This window comes from Echeneis naucrates, chromosome 3, assembly GCF_900963305.1.
Source record: "Echeneis naucrates chromosome 3, fEcheNa1.1, whole genome shotgun sequence".
NCBI lineage: Eukaryota > Metazoa > Chordata > Actinopteri > Carangiformes > Echeneidae > Echeneis > Echeneis naucrates.
The window spans coordinates 23727328-23748156 of record NC_042513.1 but is presented as its reverse complement, the minus strand read 5'-3'; the positions used below and the strand labels follow the sequence as shown (position 1 = coordinate 23748156).

The following is a 20829-nucleotide window of genomic DNA, read 5'->3' as shown; positions in this document are numbered from 1 at the left end:
GTTATCGCCAACATCCTCTTAAGGCTGTGCCAATACTGTGTGAGTGAAACGACAACACAGTCATGTGTGCCTGGAAAGCTATCCACCATCTGGGCTCAATTGAAAGCCTTGAGTGTCTTAATTGGACACTAGTAAAGAAGATCTTGCTCAGTTCACATAAAGAAAAGTTTCCCAATCATTTGTGTTCGCAGTCTCGCTCTCACTGTGAAGCTAACATATAGTGCGAAGAAGCCAACGATGATGGAGGTCATGATGGCAATAGTCTCCATTAGTGTCGTCATGTTGTGCTTTAGCGGGTCCTGGATAATTCAGGATTTTTATGACAGTGAACATCTTAGCCGCAAAATTGTCAAATTGGGAAATAATGGTGATGGATACAGCGGTGACAGTTGCGCTCTTATTTTAGCTCTGCAACAGTGAATAATGAGGCTCTGCCTTCTCCTCTCTCCCTCTGCCCTTTGCTTCAGGTCAGAACATCGCATTCCCCCCGGTGGCTCTGTGGGTAACTATTGGCCTGGCAGTGTGTCTGCTGGTGCTGCTCATCGCCCTGGCTGCTGTCTGCCGCAGGAAGATCAAGGAGAGCTGCGAGGAGGCCAGAAGAGAAGGTAGGGAATGGGAGGCGGGGTGGGGTGACTGTGCACATTCAACAGTCGAGCATATTCTCACCGAGAGTAAAATTTACTGGTAATGTGTCCTTTGAAAATCTCCGTTTAATCCCCGAGGTTAGATAACATCACGTTTTGGGGCTATCTTGCCTTTGTTATGAGCAATATGAATTTTAGATGTCAGCCAAAGCTGGAGCTTATGTGCAAGAAAAGAAACAAAAAAGATAAATGAAATGTTCCTCTGGTTTTTTCTGATCCACACACAGGTCAAGAACTTGCTGAGTAATGGATGCTAACCTTTCATGTTCTCAGGTCCTTTCTACCCTTCTCAAGGCCACCATTATAATGCAGAATGGCTCCTTACAGCTGTCACATACGGTCCAGTTGATTATATATATAATTGCGCTGCGTTGCCTAGATCATTTGGGAGCTGCAATGAGAATGGGTGAGATGTCGGAGAAAGCAGAGATGAGATGTTAACTGCTCAAGGAACTTTGGGAATCCAGAGGGAGTTCTGCTTAATGCGTAAAGGCTGGATCTCGGATGGCGGGACACATATCTTTGGCAGAGAGGAACATCATTACTCGGGTTCAGTAATTAGCTTTGCGGAATAGCTGAGGATCGCCGCAAGTGCAAAGAGAAAAAACTTTGAAATGAGATAGATAGTGCAAAGCCACCAGCTCTGCTGTAATGAGATCCGCTCAGAGTGGAGGAGACATTTAAATAAAGGTCAGCCAATGTCTGCACCAGGGCCCAGAGGTTTAAAAATAAATATGGAAGTGACACAGACTCAGAGGGAAAGAGTAAATAGCTCGGTGGAACATATAAAATCAAATGAAATGGAAAGAGAGAAATATAATGCAGTCCCTCCCACGGGCAAAGGGCTTGCAGGGATGTAGAGCCCTTTTCTTCAGTGGGCTGGACAAGCAGCTGCTTTTTTACTCCACAGCTGGAACAAAGAAGGTTGGGACTGATTATGTGCTCATCTACTGTCCACCTTATTGAAACATCTCGTTTTGTCTGCTGCCAGCAACGTTTCTGCAGTCTTTGCTGTTTTCCAAGCATGAATCTGAAGATGATGAAAGCTCGACGCATTCACACATTATTCGGCCTCTTATAGTCCTGATAGAATGATACCATATGTATACAGATGTGTGTTTGTGTGTGTGTGTTGGGGGGGGGGGGTTTAAAATAGGATTGCTATGAACATATCCAGAGTGGGTGGGGAGGGCATGAAGCCGGGAAGTGCAACCTAATTGTGCTTGTCTTATCTTTTAATGGTGTTCCCCGGTATGTGCAGATTGAAGTTGACTCTGCCTTCACTGTGCCTGGGCACTGAGGGTGGAAGGGTTAGTAAAAGTGGAGAAGTGAGTAAGTCATTTTTCTTACCTGTCATAATGTATGTGGAGCACCCGAATGTGTATCGCAACACAGCAGAGCAGCTTGTGCAACTGCAGCTGGAAGTGAAGGCTCAATTCCAGGGGCACTGTTGTATCTCAACACGAGCTCGGTTTTGTTCCCTCTCATCGTTTCGCCCCTCTCCTCTGTCCTTCCTTACATAACGACCCACTAATATGCGCTTTCAATGACCCATCCTCAGCTCGTTTTACATTTATATAAGCACATGATTTAATCAGACCTCGTAGGTGACTGGCAACGTACTAAGTCATGAGGAAAGCAGCGTGACTCTTCAGGGGTTTGTTTTACGTGTATTATTCTTATGATTAGTGTCGTTATATCTTTTCACAACAGAAATCCCAAATAGCAAGTGAAATAAGAAATCGTCAGATGCTTCAAGATTCATTTTGATTTATTCAGCCTTTGAGGTAGAGGTGAGTGAGGTAGAGATCTCAAGGGACAATGGAGGCGATTTACAGATTAAGATGATGATAAAAAATATTGCAGACAATATAATATAATTACAAAAATTTGTCGCTTTGCATACGAACCAATGCCGCGATTTTAGTAGTCTTTCCGTCAGGTAGCTCAAAACATTCTTTTTAAACATACATTGTATGCAATGCATAATTGACTGTCAAAGAAATGATTGAATGGTTGTCAAAAGGCAAATTTAAGAAGGGCTTACAAGGTAAAAGTATGCTGGAAAGATATCAAAAAATTCAAGGCTCTGAAATGAACTCTGCATTTGCAAAGATGACCCCCAAATCCCTTGAGCCAAACTAAAATATCACCTGAAATCATGTAACAGCCAAAACATGTAGCTACTGCTACAACTGCTAAAATTTTTCTATTATGACATGAAAATGAAAATCGTTCTCCTGTGCTTGTCCTTGTCAGTTACCATTAAAACTTTCCAAACTGCTTGTAGAACTCCTTCAATTACCACCATAAACCTGTTACAGTACCTCCCTGACCCCTCAAACCTCCACTAGAATACTGAATGCCTTTGGATTCTGTAAAATAATATAACTAGGTTTTCTCTTTAATTTGTCACTGGGCCATTTATATTAGACTTTTTAGAAGAACAGACGTTTGTAAAATCGAAGATCCACGAAAATAAAGAGAAAGTTCATCATGACGTTGTGCTATATTAACGACTGATGTAATTGAGAATTGTGTTCCAACACACACAAAGGTATTAAAAAGAAGGCGGCTGTTGTTTCTGTGATGCAAGAATAATAATAATAATTAATAATAGAATAATTAATCAGTGTATTTATGGCACCGTAGACTTTGAATTAGTTGTGTCAAAGCGCCGTTTGAAGACATCCGGGAGCTGAAGAAAGCATCAACTCATGAGGGAGGATGATGAGGAACTGTTCAGTGAGCAGGTGTTTCTGTCCCCTGATTCTCTCATCTCATTCATCTTATGTGTGGTTTGTCCAGGTTTGGCTGAAGCGATAAGCCCCCCCCCCCCCCCCCCCCCACACACACACACACGCACACAAACACTTTGGGACAAAGCCTATAGGAGCATAAAATTGAAACATTCGCAATGTAGAAGGGAAGCACTTGTCACTCCCTGCCCTGCGGATGCCCTCATCTTCACCCTGGCTTTAAGGTGCCTTTAAATGAGCCTTACTCCTATCAAAGCCACAACCCCCCAGCCAGAGGTATTTCCACTGTGGTGGGAGTGTTTGTCGTTATGGAAGTGTTGATTTGAACCGGTGAAGGCAAACATTCTCACGTGTGTGTGTGTGTGTGTGTGTGTTCACCTAAGACCACAATTGTAAAAATGTGCGGCAGCAGAAAATAGACCCTTTTCCTCAAGGCTTCAATTATGCTTTTTTTTTTTTTTAAACCACTTACTCAAAATTTCTATTCTACACATTCTTTTAGCTACCAAAAAGATCAATCTGCAGATTAAAAAAAAAACAAAAAAAACTACATCCTAAACTAAATGAACATTGCTTTATTATGGGCCGGCTGATGATAATGTGTTGTAATAGCGTGTGGGCATATGCAGTACATAATATGGTACAATGGGCTTTCTAAAAGATTGATCTGAAACGTACAGCATTACTGGAGAGATGAGAAAGTAAAGAATGTGCCGTGGGTATTCACATTCAAGCTGTTTGAATCTGGAAACTCGACACGTTCTGCTGCTGTAATAATAAGGATTTTTGCTTAATTTCCCCGGAGAATTGTGTTCTCTGCTGTCAAAGGAAAATCAAGCCAATGTACAGACATATATAAACAAAAGAAGTGTTGCCTTGACATTTAATTTTGTTAAATTGTCATCCCATGTATTGTCAGATACATTAGATTAAACGGATAACCGAGCGAATAGTTCTGCTAAATAGCAGATCTAATGGAAAATGGTGTCACAGTGTTAATGTCAGCCACGTGGACGCACCGTTCCAGTCCTGCAGCCTCAGCCCGTGTGTGTAAGTGTGACAGCCATCACCGGGTGGGCTCACATCAACTCTGTTGATGGTGGGTTTTCAGACAGCCAGCAGCTACAGACTAATGTGATTACTGTCTTTGTGAAATGGCTGGATGGGAGGTTAAGGATCTCTGGATGTGTGTATGATGTCGGTGGGGGCGCATTGTGCAGAGCCACGTTGTCATATAGGCTCTCTCATCAGCGCCAGTCCTTTGAGCTGTGAAGGATCAGCTCGCCCTGGACTTGTGATGAAGTGACTACAGTGTGTCTCTGCCTTTATGCTCTGCCTTGCACTGATAATGAATCCTGTGTCCTTCCACAGCTGAAGAGGCCAAGGAGCTGGAAGAAGACGAGTCAAAGACAGGTCAGCAAATCCTCGCCTGGTCAAGCTGCCGAATGTTTCAAAAACTTGCTGTGTGTTTTACTTCGGTCTATATGGCAAAGGCTAGTCAGGAAGCAGAGTTGAAAATTCACCCATTTAAGTTTTAAACCCTTAAAGTAAAAGTTATATTGACTGATTGCAGTATATTTAAGCTTTTTCAGTTCCCTGAACAGTCTAATCTACAATGCTATGAAGATTGTCAGGCCAAATTATTCTTTATGCGTGCTGAAGCTCAGTGGAAACTTCAGCTAGACTTATATTTTCTCCGACGCTTATGTAACTGCTGCGCAAAGCATCAAAGTTACAGAAATATCAACTAACATGAGAAACACCCACAGATTATTCCGGCTTCTTTCAATAGAAGTCCAGGTGGCTTGATGGTACGGATCCAGCAGAACAAGTATCTGAGTTTTAAGTTTGTTTACTGAAGTGTGAGCAAACGCTGATGAAGTCTGAGTGCACATGAGAAATGGGGCCGACACTGGGCACCGAATCCATTCAACACAACAGCCCAGTGGCATAAGTCTTCCTCTACATGTGAGAAAGAGAGAGGCAGACAGATGCACTAATTTAGTGACGCCAACCAGCCGTTTTACTTTAGACGTCCCCAGAAAGCCGTAGCTATCGCTGAAAAATCTATCTTGTCTATAAATTTAATGGTAACAAGTTCCACAAAAGACTAGCAAGAGCCGTTTTGTCCCATTCCAGTGACTCTGTTTACCAAGTCAAGGTTTGGCTAGCTGCTTCCACTCTTTGTGATAAATGTGTAGTTTAAAAAAAAAAATCAAATGTTTGGTTTAAATGTTGAGTTCGGCCTTCAGCGGCTATTCGGCTAAAAATTGTGGATTCGCTGTAGCTCTTCATTTGAAACCCAGTCACAGATTTTGTTCTGTACTCAACTTTTGTTTTTTCAAGAATGAAGCAGGATAAATTACTTCTGTGCGTGCTTACTTTTCCGTGATGGGAGCGATGTGATATTTTTGTCTGGTATGAATATGACCTTATGAGTTCGGAATTAATTTTGCCATTAGCAAGCAGCGCGAGCTTCTTCTGCCCGCCCAGCCTCCGTAACTACTCCTCACCGTCCTGAGCAGTTCTCCCTCAAGCGTTAATATCATTAGAGTTATTCATTTGACTCCTTCTTTAGTCTGATTGAATTATTTAGCCTTTCTGTGAACAGCAAAGTTAATACCATGTGATTTTAATAAGCCGAGAGGTGAAGGAGAGTCTCTCAGTGAAGGGGACAATGACTTTTATTCTCTAATGCTTCTCATCAATGTTTCAGTGAGATCTGTGCAGCCAGGATCGGGGTCAGCCAACCCAATGCTAGTGAGACTTGATATTTGAAGGGGCTGGGTGAGAGAGGCTGTAGTCATGCCTCTTACTCCTGCTTCCTGTCGCCGTCGCCGTCGTCGTCCACACACCTGGCTCTTCCAGCTGGACGGTGTGGGCGTCGAGCTGGTGAAGTCGAGCTAATGGCTCAGCCTTCTGAGATCACTCAGTAAGCACTTTAGACAGGCAGCTTTGTTTTGCCATCTGGCTCCAATTGCGCTGACAAAAGCAGAGGTTCCTGCACAAGACAATGCTGCTGAAATGAGCCCCACTTTAATAAACCCAGGATGATGGGGAGCCACGTTTATGTGTTATCTTAATGAACTGTCCAAAGGAGACTGCGCCTCCCCTTTCAAAGCAAGCCTGATTGGAACAATTACCAGTGATAACTGGGGACCTGGGCTCATTCGTTTGCAGTGGAGTAGGATCCCTTTGTTGCTTTTACAGCACGAGCAAATAATGTTTAACAAACAGTGGAGCACAAATTCTGGATTTATTTGAAGTGCTAAAGCCAACAGCAATCTTTTTACACATTGAGAAGAGACACGCACGCAAAGAGACACGCAAACGCACAGAATACCATTATTTCACATCCACATGCAGAGATGAGTTGTGTGTAGGGTTCTTGCTCTCACCTCCTCACCGCTCTTAAACATGCTGAGTAATCTGAGCATTGTGTGCTGTTTCAAGTGGGCTGCAGGCACGCAAGTGCAGCTCCTCCTGTCAGGAGTTGGCTTGAGCTTCTGTAGCCCCCGTCTCCCTAAATCCTGGACTCTAAGACGTCAGGCCTTAGCAACAAGGCCCGGGAAGAGGGTGTCAGACGGTGACCCACTTCTTCCAGAGACAAAGAATTGTCAGGAAGAACAATTTGACACGCCCGCTGCAGAGGGAGCTTCATGTGAAAAATGGTTTCATCAACCCTTCTTAACAAAGGCGAGGCCTCGTAAAGGTGGAAGTTCAGAGAATATCAGATTTTTAAGCCCCACCCTCCACTGTGCTCAAACTCCTTCCTGTCAAGCCCGGAACTGAAGGCCCTGTAGCTCATCACCTTAAATGTTGTGTCTAGCTGGCTGAGGCTATATAAAGGTGACTCTTAAGCAGGCAGACGGAGACGAGGACGGGACCTGAGTCAAAATCACCTCTGTGCTTATTAAATTCCCCCTCTGTCTTGTCTGCTGATGTGCACCACCTTATATCACAGGGAACTTAATATTCGCCTTATGTCTGTCGTGGGCATCAAATTGTAGCATCATGTGTATATGAGGGAAGCTTAAAGATTTCAGTGGGGAGCAGAGCTCTCTGTTCTTGGAATTACATTTTTATTGCCTCTGAATCCATTTTACATTTACATATAGTTAATTTTACTACGGATAAGAAATGGTCTTTCCATGTCATTTTAAGCATTGACGCTACATTGTAGGTCCTGGGATGACTGTAGGCAGCCAAATTTAAATGAGTAAAATTTAATTCTTCCCTCTTCTTTATTGCTACAATAATCCGACCTCAAGCGGTTCCCCCCGCAGAGTTTTTGACCACAAGTGCTGCCCTGCAGCGATGTTTACAATCAGGTCCCCGTTTTGTTTGTTTTCAGGCAGCCCGAGTCACATCCTGCAGCTTGTTTAATGTTATTCCACTGATCAACTGTTGATAAATTTTGCAAATGTTTTATGAGGAGGGAAGTGTGCTCAGCAAGTTTGTTACACCTCAAGGACACATACAGTGTGCTTTGGTGAGGAAAAACCGAGCATAAAGAGAACTTATTGTTTGTTTACAAAAAAACTCCACAGGGTACCTTTAAATTAGTTTGTTTTTCTTATTTACTGTATTTGCCCAAATGTAAAAGTCCACACTAAGCCAGAGAATATAAAGGTTATGGAAAAAATCCCTGAGCTGGACTGATACTGGCCCACTCAGGGGGAGGCTTGGATTTTAAAGTCTAAAATGGGTTCTTGGGATACGTGGCATGCACAGACCTTTGCGTACAGCCCCGTTCGACAGCCGTGCGTGTCTCTTACATACAGCTCTACAACGCTGCTTTTTGAATTAGGAGGGGCCTGGAAAGCAGCCCCAGGCAGCTCGGCTTCACATGCCCTCCCCTTTTCACTGGCACCAAGTGCTCAGCCTGTGGGCTCTCCCAGCGGTCACACATTACTGACTAAACATATGTAAATAGAACATTCATGTTGCCTTCATTATTTGATGTGGGTCACTGGATAACTTCAAGAGCCCTAATTAAAAGAGCTCCCCGCACACCATTGCTTAGTGGATGCACTCGCATTATTCAAGTGCTGCGCTCGTCTTCTTTGCTGGTTCAGCACATGTCCACTACAATGTTTTCTCCAAGGGGGGACCCAGAGAGATGCCGTCTCATTGTGGAAGGCCCAGTGACATTGTTTGTACAATTAAGTCGAAGAATACGGCTAATTTTTTCTATAACTTTTATCTTTAGCACGACAATGTGTTGTGTTGTCTATTGAATCAGGGGGATCGAGAAACAAAAGTTCTTCCCTCGTCTTCCGTTTGGGAAGAAACTCATCAAGAATGTACTGCACACTGAGCAACTTCTGCAGCCGCTCAGAGGTTATCTGCTGGTCCGTGAGGAAAAGGCCACCAGATCGTTGTCAGAAGAGATAGAGGGAAAAATAGCAGCTCCTAAATCATTTGGAATAATGAGTGCTGTCACGGTTAATATAAGTCAAAGCACTGAGTGCTGTGCATCACAACAACAACATCAGCATCAGCAGCAGCAGCAGCAGCAGGCCGGTCCCACTGCTCGCTGGTTCGCAGCATTTTGGACAGAAAACTGGGGTGCTTTTGGACTGAAGGCATTATTTTTTCCATGGCTGGATCTCCCAGTCCAGGTGCCATTTACATCCCTCTACCTGCCCCCCCCCCAACCCCCCAATTCCCCCTTCTGTCATGTAATCTACGCTCCTCTGACAGCACAGCCAAGGTCCAGTGGGAAGAGTGCCTATCCATCTCACTACCCCAATCTGCCTCCCCTGTTTGGTTCCACATGAGCACTCAGCTGCTGCGTCTAATTAAATAAAGCGCTGTGCCCTCTGCTTCCTGTTAGCCATGGCAAGGTTGGTGCACAGAGATGGAGCGGAGGAGGAGGAGAGGAGGCGATAACAGCCACAAAGCCAAAGCTTGAGATAATGCTTTGGTCCGTGAGACAACAGACATGAAAGTTGATGCCAGCATGACCACCGTGCAGTAATTGCAATGTTCACAGATATTTTACTGATACAACGTTTTGACCTCAACTTTTCATTCTTGTTGCTTCTCTTTTTCCACAGCCATGACACCACTGAAGAGTTAAGGCCAAGATAGAATGAAGGTGAGTATGACACACATATATATATATATATATATATATAGACCGCACGCTTTTGTCTTCAGTATACCTGTTTTCGTGTGTTGCACACTTTCCTGTCTCTCTTGTCACAATTTGCCCAGTATTCTCAGCAGTAAGTCTCTGGAGGACATAGTGTCTCTGGAGGCGAAGGGTAAGTGCTGCTGTAATGAGGCTAGGCTATATTAATTCAACAGACAGCCGTGAATATGAGATGTCTTCACATTTGTTTTCAGGAATCACGGGGTCGCTGGCAAACGTGATAAATTCATTTAATTTTATCGTACATGCACACATAAACTCCATGGTCTGCTCAAAGCCACTATAAGAGGCAGATTAATGGTAAACACTTAATGTGAGAGTCATGCAGCCCCTCTTTCTTCTTCTTCCTTTCAGAAACTGCAAATTCAGTGTTTTCCTAGTGCAGTTTTGAGTGAGTGCCAACTTCAGCGTTTGAGGAGCTGGACAAGACTTTTTTGGTGTTTACAACAAGCCTTACATGATCAGGTTAATAGGATCATTCCGTTACATTTAAGAAATGTGTCACTGCTTTTTTTTTTGTGGCCCAGGAGACAAACACACAATCTGCTCAGAGGCTCAGAAACCGCACCTACACCACTGGGTGTTGTGCGCTTTGGTGTCGGACATACCACCCCCACAGCCATCTACACACCACAGGAAGATTTGTTGAGACGCTTAAATTGTGGTTTTACTTTTTAATCATTTTTTAAAAAACAAGACTGACCCCACTGACCCCAAATTGGCATTTTGATCTTTAGAAGTGAATCCCTGTCAATTTTATGAGGTGAGCAGCCCCCGCAAGTCTTTAAAGTTCACCAAAGTGGCTGTAAGCACTGCTAGATGAGCGACTCTTCATCAGAATGAGCATACTGCTTTGTCTGTGATCAGTATAAAGTTTCAGAACTGAAGAAATGAAAACATATTCCATTCAACATGCATCCACTAAAAAATCTTTATTAATATGGCAACATGAAAATGTTCACTAGAGCAGCAACATAAAACGTAGCTTTCAAAGCATATACATGATTTTATGCACAGAAGTAGACTTGATGCTACAAATAGTATTTATTCTGTTAAAAATCTCTCATAGTAGAGAAGCTGAAGTATGTGTGGTTGTGTTGCACCTCATCGAGGATGACGGAGGTGGTGAAGACTTTCAGCGACACAGATAGTTAACACACTCCTGAGCGACGGCATGTTATTGATAGAAAGTGATGACTTTAGTGATCTTAATGGTTTCTGCGTATGATTACTGCAAATGGCCTTCGTGATCAGAAAGGAAGAGCGTGTTTTACATGTGGGAGAGCAAACAAACAGAGCCAGTGACTGGATTCGCTCTGAGGGACAGGAAGAATTCACGAGTAATTTAGGAAACGATGTAACCAGACTGAGACAAATCTCAGCAGAGCTGTGTAACAGAAATGCCACCGCAGGTGGAGGGAAGCCACACTGGGTGCTATATCTGAGCGTATTATGGCCATATCATCTGGAATTACCCTGCAAGAGACCCTTCCATGCCTCCCTCAGACTCCTAATATTACTAAATCTCGCTCTCGGTGTGTCGTCTCCTGCTGTGTGCATGAAAAGAACAGTGAGAGTTCTTAGGAGGCCAATTCTCCATCAGTTATGGCACACCGTATGAGTATGATCACCTGGTGTAAGGGCATTATTCTTGTGATGACCTCTCCTCGGTGTTTCTTCAGTGTCAAAGTTACTGAGCAATGTTTGGAAGATTGCTGTTTCTCGGTGATGGTGATCGTGCGGTTGCCTCTCTTTAATGACTCCACTCGAATACCTGGCTGACCTGGCACAGCGTACGCTGGCAGCCATTCCCCACAGCGATGAGAGCCGAGCTGCTGGCAGCGTTGGACCCTGTGAACCTCGGGGACAGGAATGGGACACTCCCAGGAGGAGCCCCATGTTCACTGAACCGCGGTGAGCCCGTGTCCCTCACTGAACCCGGCACATGGACCTCTGTGGGCCAAGAATAACCAACAAAGAGCAGCAGTTGTTAGGGAAGAGGAGAAAAACACAGTTTCCCCTTTGTTGTGACAGACATTTTGATATTGGATGGCGATATTTTTGGGGACAGTTTTGAGGCACTCCATCAATTTTGATTTGACACATGGTGGAGTTTTTTTTGTCGCTCTGGTTCTGGAGAGATAACAGGACGGTGTAGCTGGTCTGTCTTTTGTCAGAAAATGAGACACGTTTTGATTGATTTAGCTGTTTGTTGCTGAATATTTCTTGCTTTTCAAGGCCATTCCAGCTTAACTCACCTCATAAGTGAAACCTGTACTCAAAGTCTCCATATTCCAAAAACTTATCAGCATCTCAAAAGCAGATTTGATATGCCGTGTACATTCAGCATCAGTGTCTATGTGCGTGTGTGTACAGTATGGATGCACATTTACTGCAGAGGAGGTAGAGTGAAATAAATTGGATGATATTGCTCAGTCACCCACTGTCTGTGAGTCACACTTACTTCACTACTATCTCAGAGGAGCATGCAGTATGGATCCACACTATATGTGCTCTTCAGTTTCACTCTCGGTCTTACCTTCATAACCGGCAGTCGTGAGAATACTTTTTTATTACAAGGTTGTGCAGTTACACCTGGTTTTTATAATACGCTGATTGGTCATTGCTATAAAGGCGCAGCGTGCAGAGCGAGTACAAGGTGATGGAAGGTACAGAAAGTAATTTCCTGTAACTAGCCGAAATAAAGTCTGGCCAGTAGGAGTCAAAGAGAGGGCATTTGTCATTACTGTAGTATCCACTGACCTTCACCGGGACTGTTATTGCTCAGTAATATCCCCTAGCCCCCAGACCTCCCTGCTGCAGAATCATCCTAGATCAATTATTCTAATATTTGTGTGGCAGTTTTGCTATTGATTCATGTATTTATGCACAGTGCAGCATATCTTATTTAATAAATAAGCTTCTGCATTTAATTAAGTCATTTTAGAGGGCACGCTCTTTTCATACACCTTTATGTTATCGATACACATGCTCATTCATGACTTATGTTTATCCGCTCAAAATTTTATTGTTTCATTACTTGCAGACAAGCACAGATAACGGAGCAGATGATATCTACAGCACGCTCCGGAGCTGGGAGAGCATCCTTAGTGGCTAAGACTTACTGTGTAATCAAAAATATTACATACTGATCCATAAGGCAACCTCGTGGCTTTGGAAACTTTGTCAAGAGACAAATTTATGGTGTTTGTTAATCAGTGCAGGTTTTTCCCCGCCTTTCCACACAGAGTAAACTTCTGTAGGCAAGAAATGGAGGCTTGGAGTTATCCTTCCTTCTCTTCTTACTGATCCAGCAGAGCTAAGCCAAGGTCGAGATCACTGTCATAAATCCACAATAGTCCGAAAGCTAATGATGCTTCAGTGTGAGCCACTCGCTATTTTCCACAGTTTTCAGTTTTTCCCTTTGAAGTTTTAACTTTGTTTTTGCCAGTGGAAGGATACTCACTGATTGTTGCATAACCTCCGTGCCTGAATAATGCCGCTTCTCAGCAATGCTCGGAAAAAGCTGTCAGTATTTTTTTGTTCTCTGGGCACCAGAGCTAAATGCATTAATTACACAACAGACTCATCTGAAACACAGAAAAACGGTGTGGTAAAAAGCAGAATTATCTAAAACCATAGGACACAGAGCAGAACCTTGGCCTGTTCAGCGATGGCACCAAATAAGTCAATAATAAGTATTCAAAGATAAACATGAAAGGAACAAAGAAAACAGCAGGGAGCAGCCGGTCATCTACCTGAGGACCTTTGATGAATCCTGATGAAAAGACAGATGATGTTTTTTAAAGAGAAGCCCGGGAGGCGCAATTAGTGCTACATAATGGCACTTTCCGTGCTCCCTCAGCAGAAGTGTTGGTGTAATTCACTCCCATATAGTCACTTAAACTTTGGACTGTCATATTAAGAATACATCTCATTGTTATCCTTTTCTTGCAGTAATGGCTCAGGGTTCGCTCTGTCATGGATTTATAAGAACAGACTGTGCACGGGGAGGCCTTTTTTAAAAGGATGGGAAAGCGATAAAAGGGCGTAAAATAGAGTGAAGTTGGAAAGCAGAAAACAATTCCAAGTGTGTTTAAAAGGCTGCTGCAGCATAGATCCAGGTGTTGGATGGGATGTGAGCTCATGGATGATCTGATTTTTATTTAGTCTGTGGGAAGAGTAGGGCCAGGGGAGACTCAAAGGATCTTCACCAGCCCTTCCCTGCTGTATGGCAGGTGAGGCCTGGCAGACGAAGATGCTATGACACAGGCCACTTTGGATGGACTCCTTCCAGGAAGGTGTCTGTGGTGTCTTGAAGTGGCTGAATTTGACTCACTACTCCGCTATCTCTGATCTGCACATTATTTATGCTTTTGTCTCAGCCATTTATCAGCATTTTTATACCTTGCGGCCTCATTCTACAGTACATCACCTGTGATGGAATAGGTTGCAGCGATGATAGCCGCTGAGGGAAGCCAATAACCAAATAAAGTAGCTCATATTGATGTCAGAAAACCGGCGAATGGACAAGCGTGCTGCGTGGCAATCTCTGCATACAGATAAAAACCTTGGCCAACATCATCATCATCATGAAATTGTGCAGGAAGAAATAAAACACTGTGCTAAGGGCAGCATGGCGGCATAGTGGTTAGCGCTGTTGCCTCACAGCAAGAAAGTCACAGGTTCGGTTCCCGGGCCTGTGGCCTGTCTGTGTTCACATGTTCTCTCCGTGGCTGCGTGGATTTCTTCCAGGTAATCAGGTTTCCACCATCCAAAGACATCATGTTTGGGTTAATTGGTGACTCTAAAGTGGTTGTTGGTCTCTGTGCGTCTCGTGTGTTGGCCCTGTGATGGACTGGAGGCCTCTCCAGGTTGACCCCACCCTCACCCAGAGTGAGCTGGGATTGGCTGCAGCACCCCTCGTGACCCAGAAACAGATAAGTGGTTGAAGGTGAATGAACGAATGAATGAAAACGCTGCGCTAACTCCACTTTCTTTCATTCATGTTAATGTGTATGACATGAAACCAGTAATACATGAGCTGTGGAAGGAGCTGCACACTGACTGAATCATTGATCAATGACGGCTAATGAACACAGTTGGAGTTCTGCTCTGTTTGCCTCTCCACTGAGAGCTGCCTTCTCCAGAGAACTCCTTTCCTCCTGGTTTCTGCCAGAAAAGCACGGGAGACTTCATTGAAACCAACTGCCTCTGGGCTCAATTAACTACCATAGATTGCTCATAATGCAGATGAGAGACTGTGTACAAGAGCAGCGATGTGGTAATGTTGGAAAAAAACAAAAAAAACAAACAACACATAAATGGAAGTGCATGCATGAGATATGCTGGCAAGCAAAATGAAGCGGTTATTAGGTTTAGGATGATCCAACCAGAATGTATATTCTCCGAGACTCCATGCACTGAAGCATGGCCATTAAACGGAGTGACAGACCTGCAGATAACTCTATGATAAATGGTGCATACATGTAAACACGAGCAGACCCGCTGCAGCAGATGTACGTTCTGCGGTATCGTTGCGAGCTCCATTGTGACGATTTGGGTTTGTTTGTTTTTTTTTGTGCGGTCACGAGGCTGCGGCATTCATCGAAGCATATCAGCGTCACTAAACAGTTCTGACTGGCTTTCTGTCAGAACAACCGTACATGGACACTTGCTGACCATTAGGGTTCTCAAAATTTTTCTCTGAAATACAATCAACAGTGCGTGAAGTAATTTTTTTTTCTCTTTCTCCTAATTTGGTCTTGTCACAAGTAGGAGCTGGCATTTTTAAACATATCCCAGCCTTTTGTTCTCAAAGGATGGCTATCAAAGAGAGTATGTTCTGCACCAGAGAATTTCCAGATGGCACAAACCTAAACACTGAACAGGCCTCCCACCGGGATAGAAATATGCTAAATATGTTATTTATTAATGTGACTCTTCTGTGTAGATTTGTGAAATTTGCATTTGTTACTATGAAGTTCCACATGTTCTGCTTAAAATATGGACTTTCTTTGCATGCCACCTTGAAAAAAAAAAAAAAATCTCTGGTAATATTAGAATAACAAGATAATGACCATAAAAGACCATAAAATTGAATATGCAGAGAAAATAATTTAAAATGAAGTGCACAGGAAGGGTTCTGTTGAAAGAAACTGAATTGAGAATGTTTTGGAGACAAGTTTTTCTTGTAACTGCCAAAGCATTAGATGTAATTGCATTATTGTGCCACATGCAGCAGATTGGTGGCGCATTAGTGAATGTTCAAGCTGTCAGTCAGTTAAAATGATCATTTTGAATCATTTCATATGGTTGGATATTATCTCAAATGACCTGTGTATTGAAACCAGTCACAGCTTACCACTTAAAGCTGTTTTCAAAGCCAATTTCACTGCTGCTTCCCGTCTGCAGTGTTGTTTTAAGCAATTACACGACTGTCTGTGTCGTTTCCATCCCTTTATTTTACAGCCTGTGACACTGGCAACAACAACGTGCAGAGATGCGGTTGGATATCAGTAATTGCGCATCAGGCGGCAATTGCTTGTCGCAGTAAAATGGGGGCCTAACTGTTTTTACACATCACAAAACAGTGTAATTTTGCATCATTAAAAAATCATTATAAGAGCAAAAAGATATATAATATGCGTTTATGTTATAAAACGGTTAGTGGGGCGTTGACCCATGATAGGCCGAGGTGTGCAATGAAACGGGGCTGAATGTAAACTCATCGACGTGAACGCATCACCATCCTTCAGCTCTGCTCAGTTCAGCAAATAAGGTGACTATCACCTTCACGCCGCATCAGCAAACAAATAAATCACAACACAGGTGGAAGATGGTCATGGCAAGTCGCCCTAAATATTCATCCAGATTAACATACTGAGAGCGTCGGGTGTATAAGGTGCACTGAGGTGGCCGGCGTCCCGGTGCGAACACAGAATGAACTGTGACTCCTTCTGTTTCCCCTCCCTCTACCTTTCTCATGGTACTGAGTCACCTCGCCTTTGGGGCTTACCGCTGGAGTCTCTTCAAACGATCCTTTAGACTGAAGTGAAGAATCAAGATTAATGCACTTCCACGTCCCACCCAGGCTCTGGGGGGAAAACGTCTTATAATTAACACCAGGGGGCTTCAGGTTGCATTTGTGGAGAGGTCGAGGGTGTGGTACCTCAGCCGCAGAAAAAGAGTTGATAAAGATTTTTAGAGTGTGGTGTGAGCTTCTGCTTCGGAATAACAATGGAGGGGTAACAGAATGGCCTGTCATACGCCTCACTTTGGCCCATTGTTACCGGGACAAAGTGTTGAGGCCTGGAACAAGAGCTGCTGGATTACCGCATCATTCATACTGATCATCGTGAGTTATCACCGCAAAAGAAACTTTTTTTAGTTTCTCTCCTCTTCCTGCAGAGATACTACACACTGCTGCTACACTACTTTCTGTCAAGGAACGGCTAAAGTTAACATTTAAAGGAATAGTTTGACATTTTGAAGATACTCATCTGTTTTCTTAATGAGATTCTGCGGTTCAGTTTAGCTCAGAGAACCTGCTGTGTTTTTATGCAGGATTTCTTTTATTTTATTTATTGGCTGATCAGGTCAATATTTTTTTTGGTCACTAGTTAAGCACAAGATTATCTAAACATGAAACTGGTATCTCAGCAGCAAACATACTTCTGAAAAACCATCTGGTCGATACAGATGTTTTTTTCTGTTTGTTTTTTGTGGGGGGGTTAATAGAGAACCAGCAATATTTAAAGCCTTTCAAAGTTTCTGTGATTCTGCAACAGCAACGTTATACAAATCAGCCACCTGAAAGGGATATTATTTATTAATTTTAAATATATTTATTTATGCATTTTAAATTTGTTTATTCTAATTTATTATTTATCAGCTTTAAATTTGTCAGTGGTAATTGCTAAATTCTCTAACGTTTGTATAATTCATTTTGCATCTCGCTTTAAAAGGAAAGGAAGAGGAAAAATCTTTCTTTGGTGGCACAGTTGGAGGCAGTCACCGTACAGTTTACTTGGAGTCTATGTATTTACACGCATGGCTAAGCCTAATAATAACAGCCTCTTATATTTCAGCCCACACTGATGATACTAACGGCTATTTAAATATCTCCCACACTCCACTATTTGTGTCCTGCAGGACCCATGGGATGTTTTCTACTGCAGCCCTTGACTTTAAGGCTTGTAGGGTATTTGTTGAAATGCAAATGTATCCATGAAAGCAGTTAGGTACATCCTCTTTGAGTCGCACACATTGTACCTCATAATTATCTGCTCTTGCTTAGTTACGTTGTCATGGTGCGTTTGATCGTATGTTGATGATCTTTAAGCGTCAGCAAGGTTAAGATTCTCCCTCATTATCCAGAATACTTTTCCAAGGTTATTCACAAACATTTACTTTCATAGTCTCGTGAAACGGAAGTTACCAGGGGAGAGAATGAGATATGGCACTTACATTTCAATGTAAATTAGGAAAGAAATGGGTGCGACGTGGATTTACAATGGTTCATTAGATTGAATCCACTGCGCCGCTGTATCTTTTTACGGGAACAATCTCCTGTCGCAGGAGTAAATTAGTGTGCAATCTCGTGAACCTGCTGTAAATGAATCTGTCCATCAGCTCGTGTCTCAGGTGTTGGAGTGGAAGAGCTGCTCTGCCCTCCCATGTCTGCTGTTAAACAGTTGGAGTGTCCTTTTTGATTGCCAGCCTCCCCCCGCCACCCAAAAAACACAACAAAATCAAAGAAAACAATGTGGTAGCTTTAGTTATTTTTGTATAATTTTGATTGGCTTTACTTCAGATGTTCGTCCGGTGTCCGACTGAAGGTTGAGATCTTTCATTTCAGCATGGCATCCTCAGATCTCTCTGGGGGCTCATAGGACTCTGATGAGAATATGCATGTGTGTGTGTCCGTCTGAGTGATGAATAACTTGACCAGTTCGATTGCTTTCTGACAGACAGAAAATGGAAGCTATGCAGTGTTTTCATACAGCCCCTGCTCTATCAAACAGATATTCGTGCAATGCCTTTTGCAGTTTGCTAAGGTTTCAGTGACAGTTACTTTCGAAGCTGCTGCCGGTGCCCGTAGGGTTTCATTTACGATGTATCCACATCAGGCAACCCTGTCAAGTGAAAAATGTGATCAAGGAATGATAATGAGTGTCAATTAGGCGGCAGGAGAAGCCCAATAACAGAATTATTTTTGTGTTTGATGAAATAGGAGGATAGACACGACGAGTGCCCAGACATGAGAGTACACGAATACATCAGCTTACGAAGTATGCACAGGGTCAAAGCCATTCAAGAGACATGATATCTAAATCAAACGTTGATTCACAACAGGTTCAGGCAACCTGAAAAAATCTTAATGGAACAAAGAGCAGAGTTTCCACTTCCCACAAAGCAGAGAATATTGGCTCCTCGCAGGAGAGTACCCGTGAAATCTTCAAATCTTTGCTGCAAACTCAAAAACGTTTAACTGAGCAAAGACAACTATTTACTGTTTACTGCTTATTATTATTATTATTATGATTATTATTATTATTATTATGGTTATTAAGATACTGTGTTATTTGCTTGTAATTTCTTGGTTTGTTATCTGTTTTTAGCCCGACATTGACATTTCACGATGTAGATCTCAGCAGGAAACTAAGAGATATGTCCAGATGGTCAAGCCCTCTTTACCATGTGTACATACATGCAGCTGACCGCTTTGAATAATGTCTCTAAAAGCTGCACTTCCAAGCGTATAGCCAACTTTATTGCTTTTAAAGGCTTCAAGTAGAAGAGCTTCATGTGTGACATAATTAAATTCCATCCAAGTTAATTCAAACTGTTTAATGATGCAAGGAGAACAATTTCTTTCGCTGTGCTAGCGGTGGGGAGGTCCACAGGGGCTATGAGTAAGAACAAGCATTAGAAGTTCAGATATACAGAGAAGGGGGTGACAAGTTTGAGTTTCAAATGTGCTTGTTTTCTCCATTTATTTTCATTGCTACTGTTGTTTTGTTTTGTTTTGGGTTTTTTTTTGGGGGGGGGTATTAAATCGTAATACCAAAAGCAGACAATTAAGAGTGAACCGCACACAAGAGCAAATATTATGAGTGGAATTAACTCTGTTTGCTGTAGTTGCTGCTGTTTGTGACCACCCCGCAGTGTTTCATTATTCCCCAAAGCTGATAACCCCTCCCATGATCAACAGCCAAAAAGCCTGACATTATACATATCGTGTGTTTGTGTTCTTTTTCCAGGAGTCTGGGCCAGACGGCGGGTAGGAGATGAGTCTGGCGGGTAATCCCACTCCACCTATCCATCAACCTGGAGACTATTTCCAACGTCCCCTACAGAATGTCAAAGCCTCGCTGAGCAGAAGATGAGTCCATCATCTTCTTTCTAAGACCCCCCCCCCCCCCCCCCCAAAAAAAAAAACACACACCTCCCGACTTCCCATCAAAACATATAAACATCTCATGTGCCTATAATTTTTATTGCCGTCCACGGAGGGCCGCAGCTGAGTGGGTTGTGTTCTATGCAAAAGAGAAGCTGTTAGAAAACTACTGGATTTGACAGGATCCTTTCTCTGTCGCTGACATCGCTGCGTACGGGCTGTGATGGGGCATGTGCCAGAGACACTTAAAGAGATGACCCTGCCTCACTTGCAATCCCTGTCTCTCTGCCAGAGAGAGGGTTTCGCTCTCCCATTACTCCTGCACTTGCTAATTAGCGTCTGTTGGTGGAGTAACTTGTACCTGTCAGTGTGTGCCGCTCTCCTATATTCACTAAGTTCAAGGAATTGAAATTGAATGCCAGCTAAGCTCCGACAAACTGCAAATGGTGCATGGGATACACCCCGATCTTCTTGCTGACCTGACAGCCTTACATGTTAGAAATTGTTTTTAATGAACAGACGATCTCAGCCAGTTTGCTACGACTGGTGTGAAATGTTTTATCTCCTCCAGGCCCGGGCCTGTACAGGTTGTTTTATTGCTTTTTTTTTTTTTTTTTTTTTTTTTTAAGGTACTTGAGCAAGTCCCAGTGCCACGTGTCCATTTATGAATGCCAAAGCCGTTTGTGTCAAATAACCCAGTGCCTATTTACATTAAAGAGACATGGTGAAACCGCCTGGTCATTGGTAATTATTGGTCCCATTCCCAGCGCGTGCCACTTTGTGATTGTTCAGACAGAACAAGGTTGAGTTTATTGCAGACATTAATTCATCTACAGGATAAGCCATGCTGCTCGAATTCATCCC

General features: G+C 43.1%; 1 protein-coding gene across 1 annotated transcript in view; it reads left to right on the top strand.

Moving 5' to 3' along the window:
* Window positions 1-19994, top strand: part of cd276 (CD276 molecule) — a 55826-nt gene extending 35832 nt beyond the window's left edge. Inside the window, exons 5-8 of the mRNA XM_029498456.1 lie at window positions 468-605; window positions 4775-4816; window positions 9466-9506; window positions 19829-19994. Coding sequence (XP_029354316.1) covers window positions 468-605; window positions 4775-4816; window positions 9466-9488 — 203 coding nt within the window. The 3' untranslated portion in view covers window positions 9489-9506; window positions 19829-19994. The remainder of the gene's footprint in view (window positions 1-467; window positions 606-4774; window positions 4817-9465; window positions 9507-19828) is intronic.
* The last annotated feature ends 835 nt before the right edge of the window (window positions 19995-20829 follow it).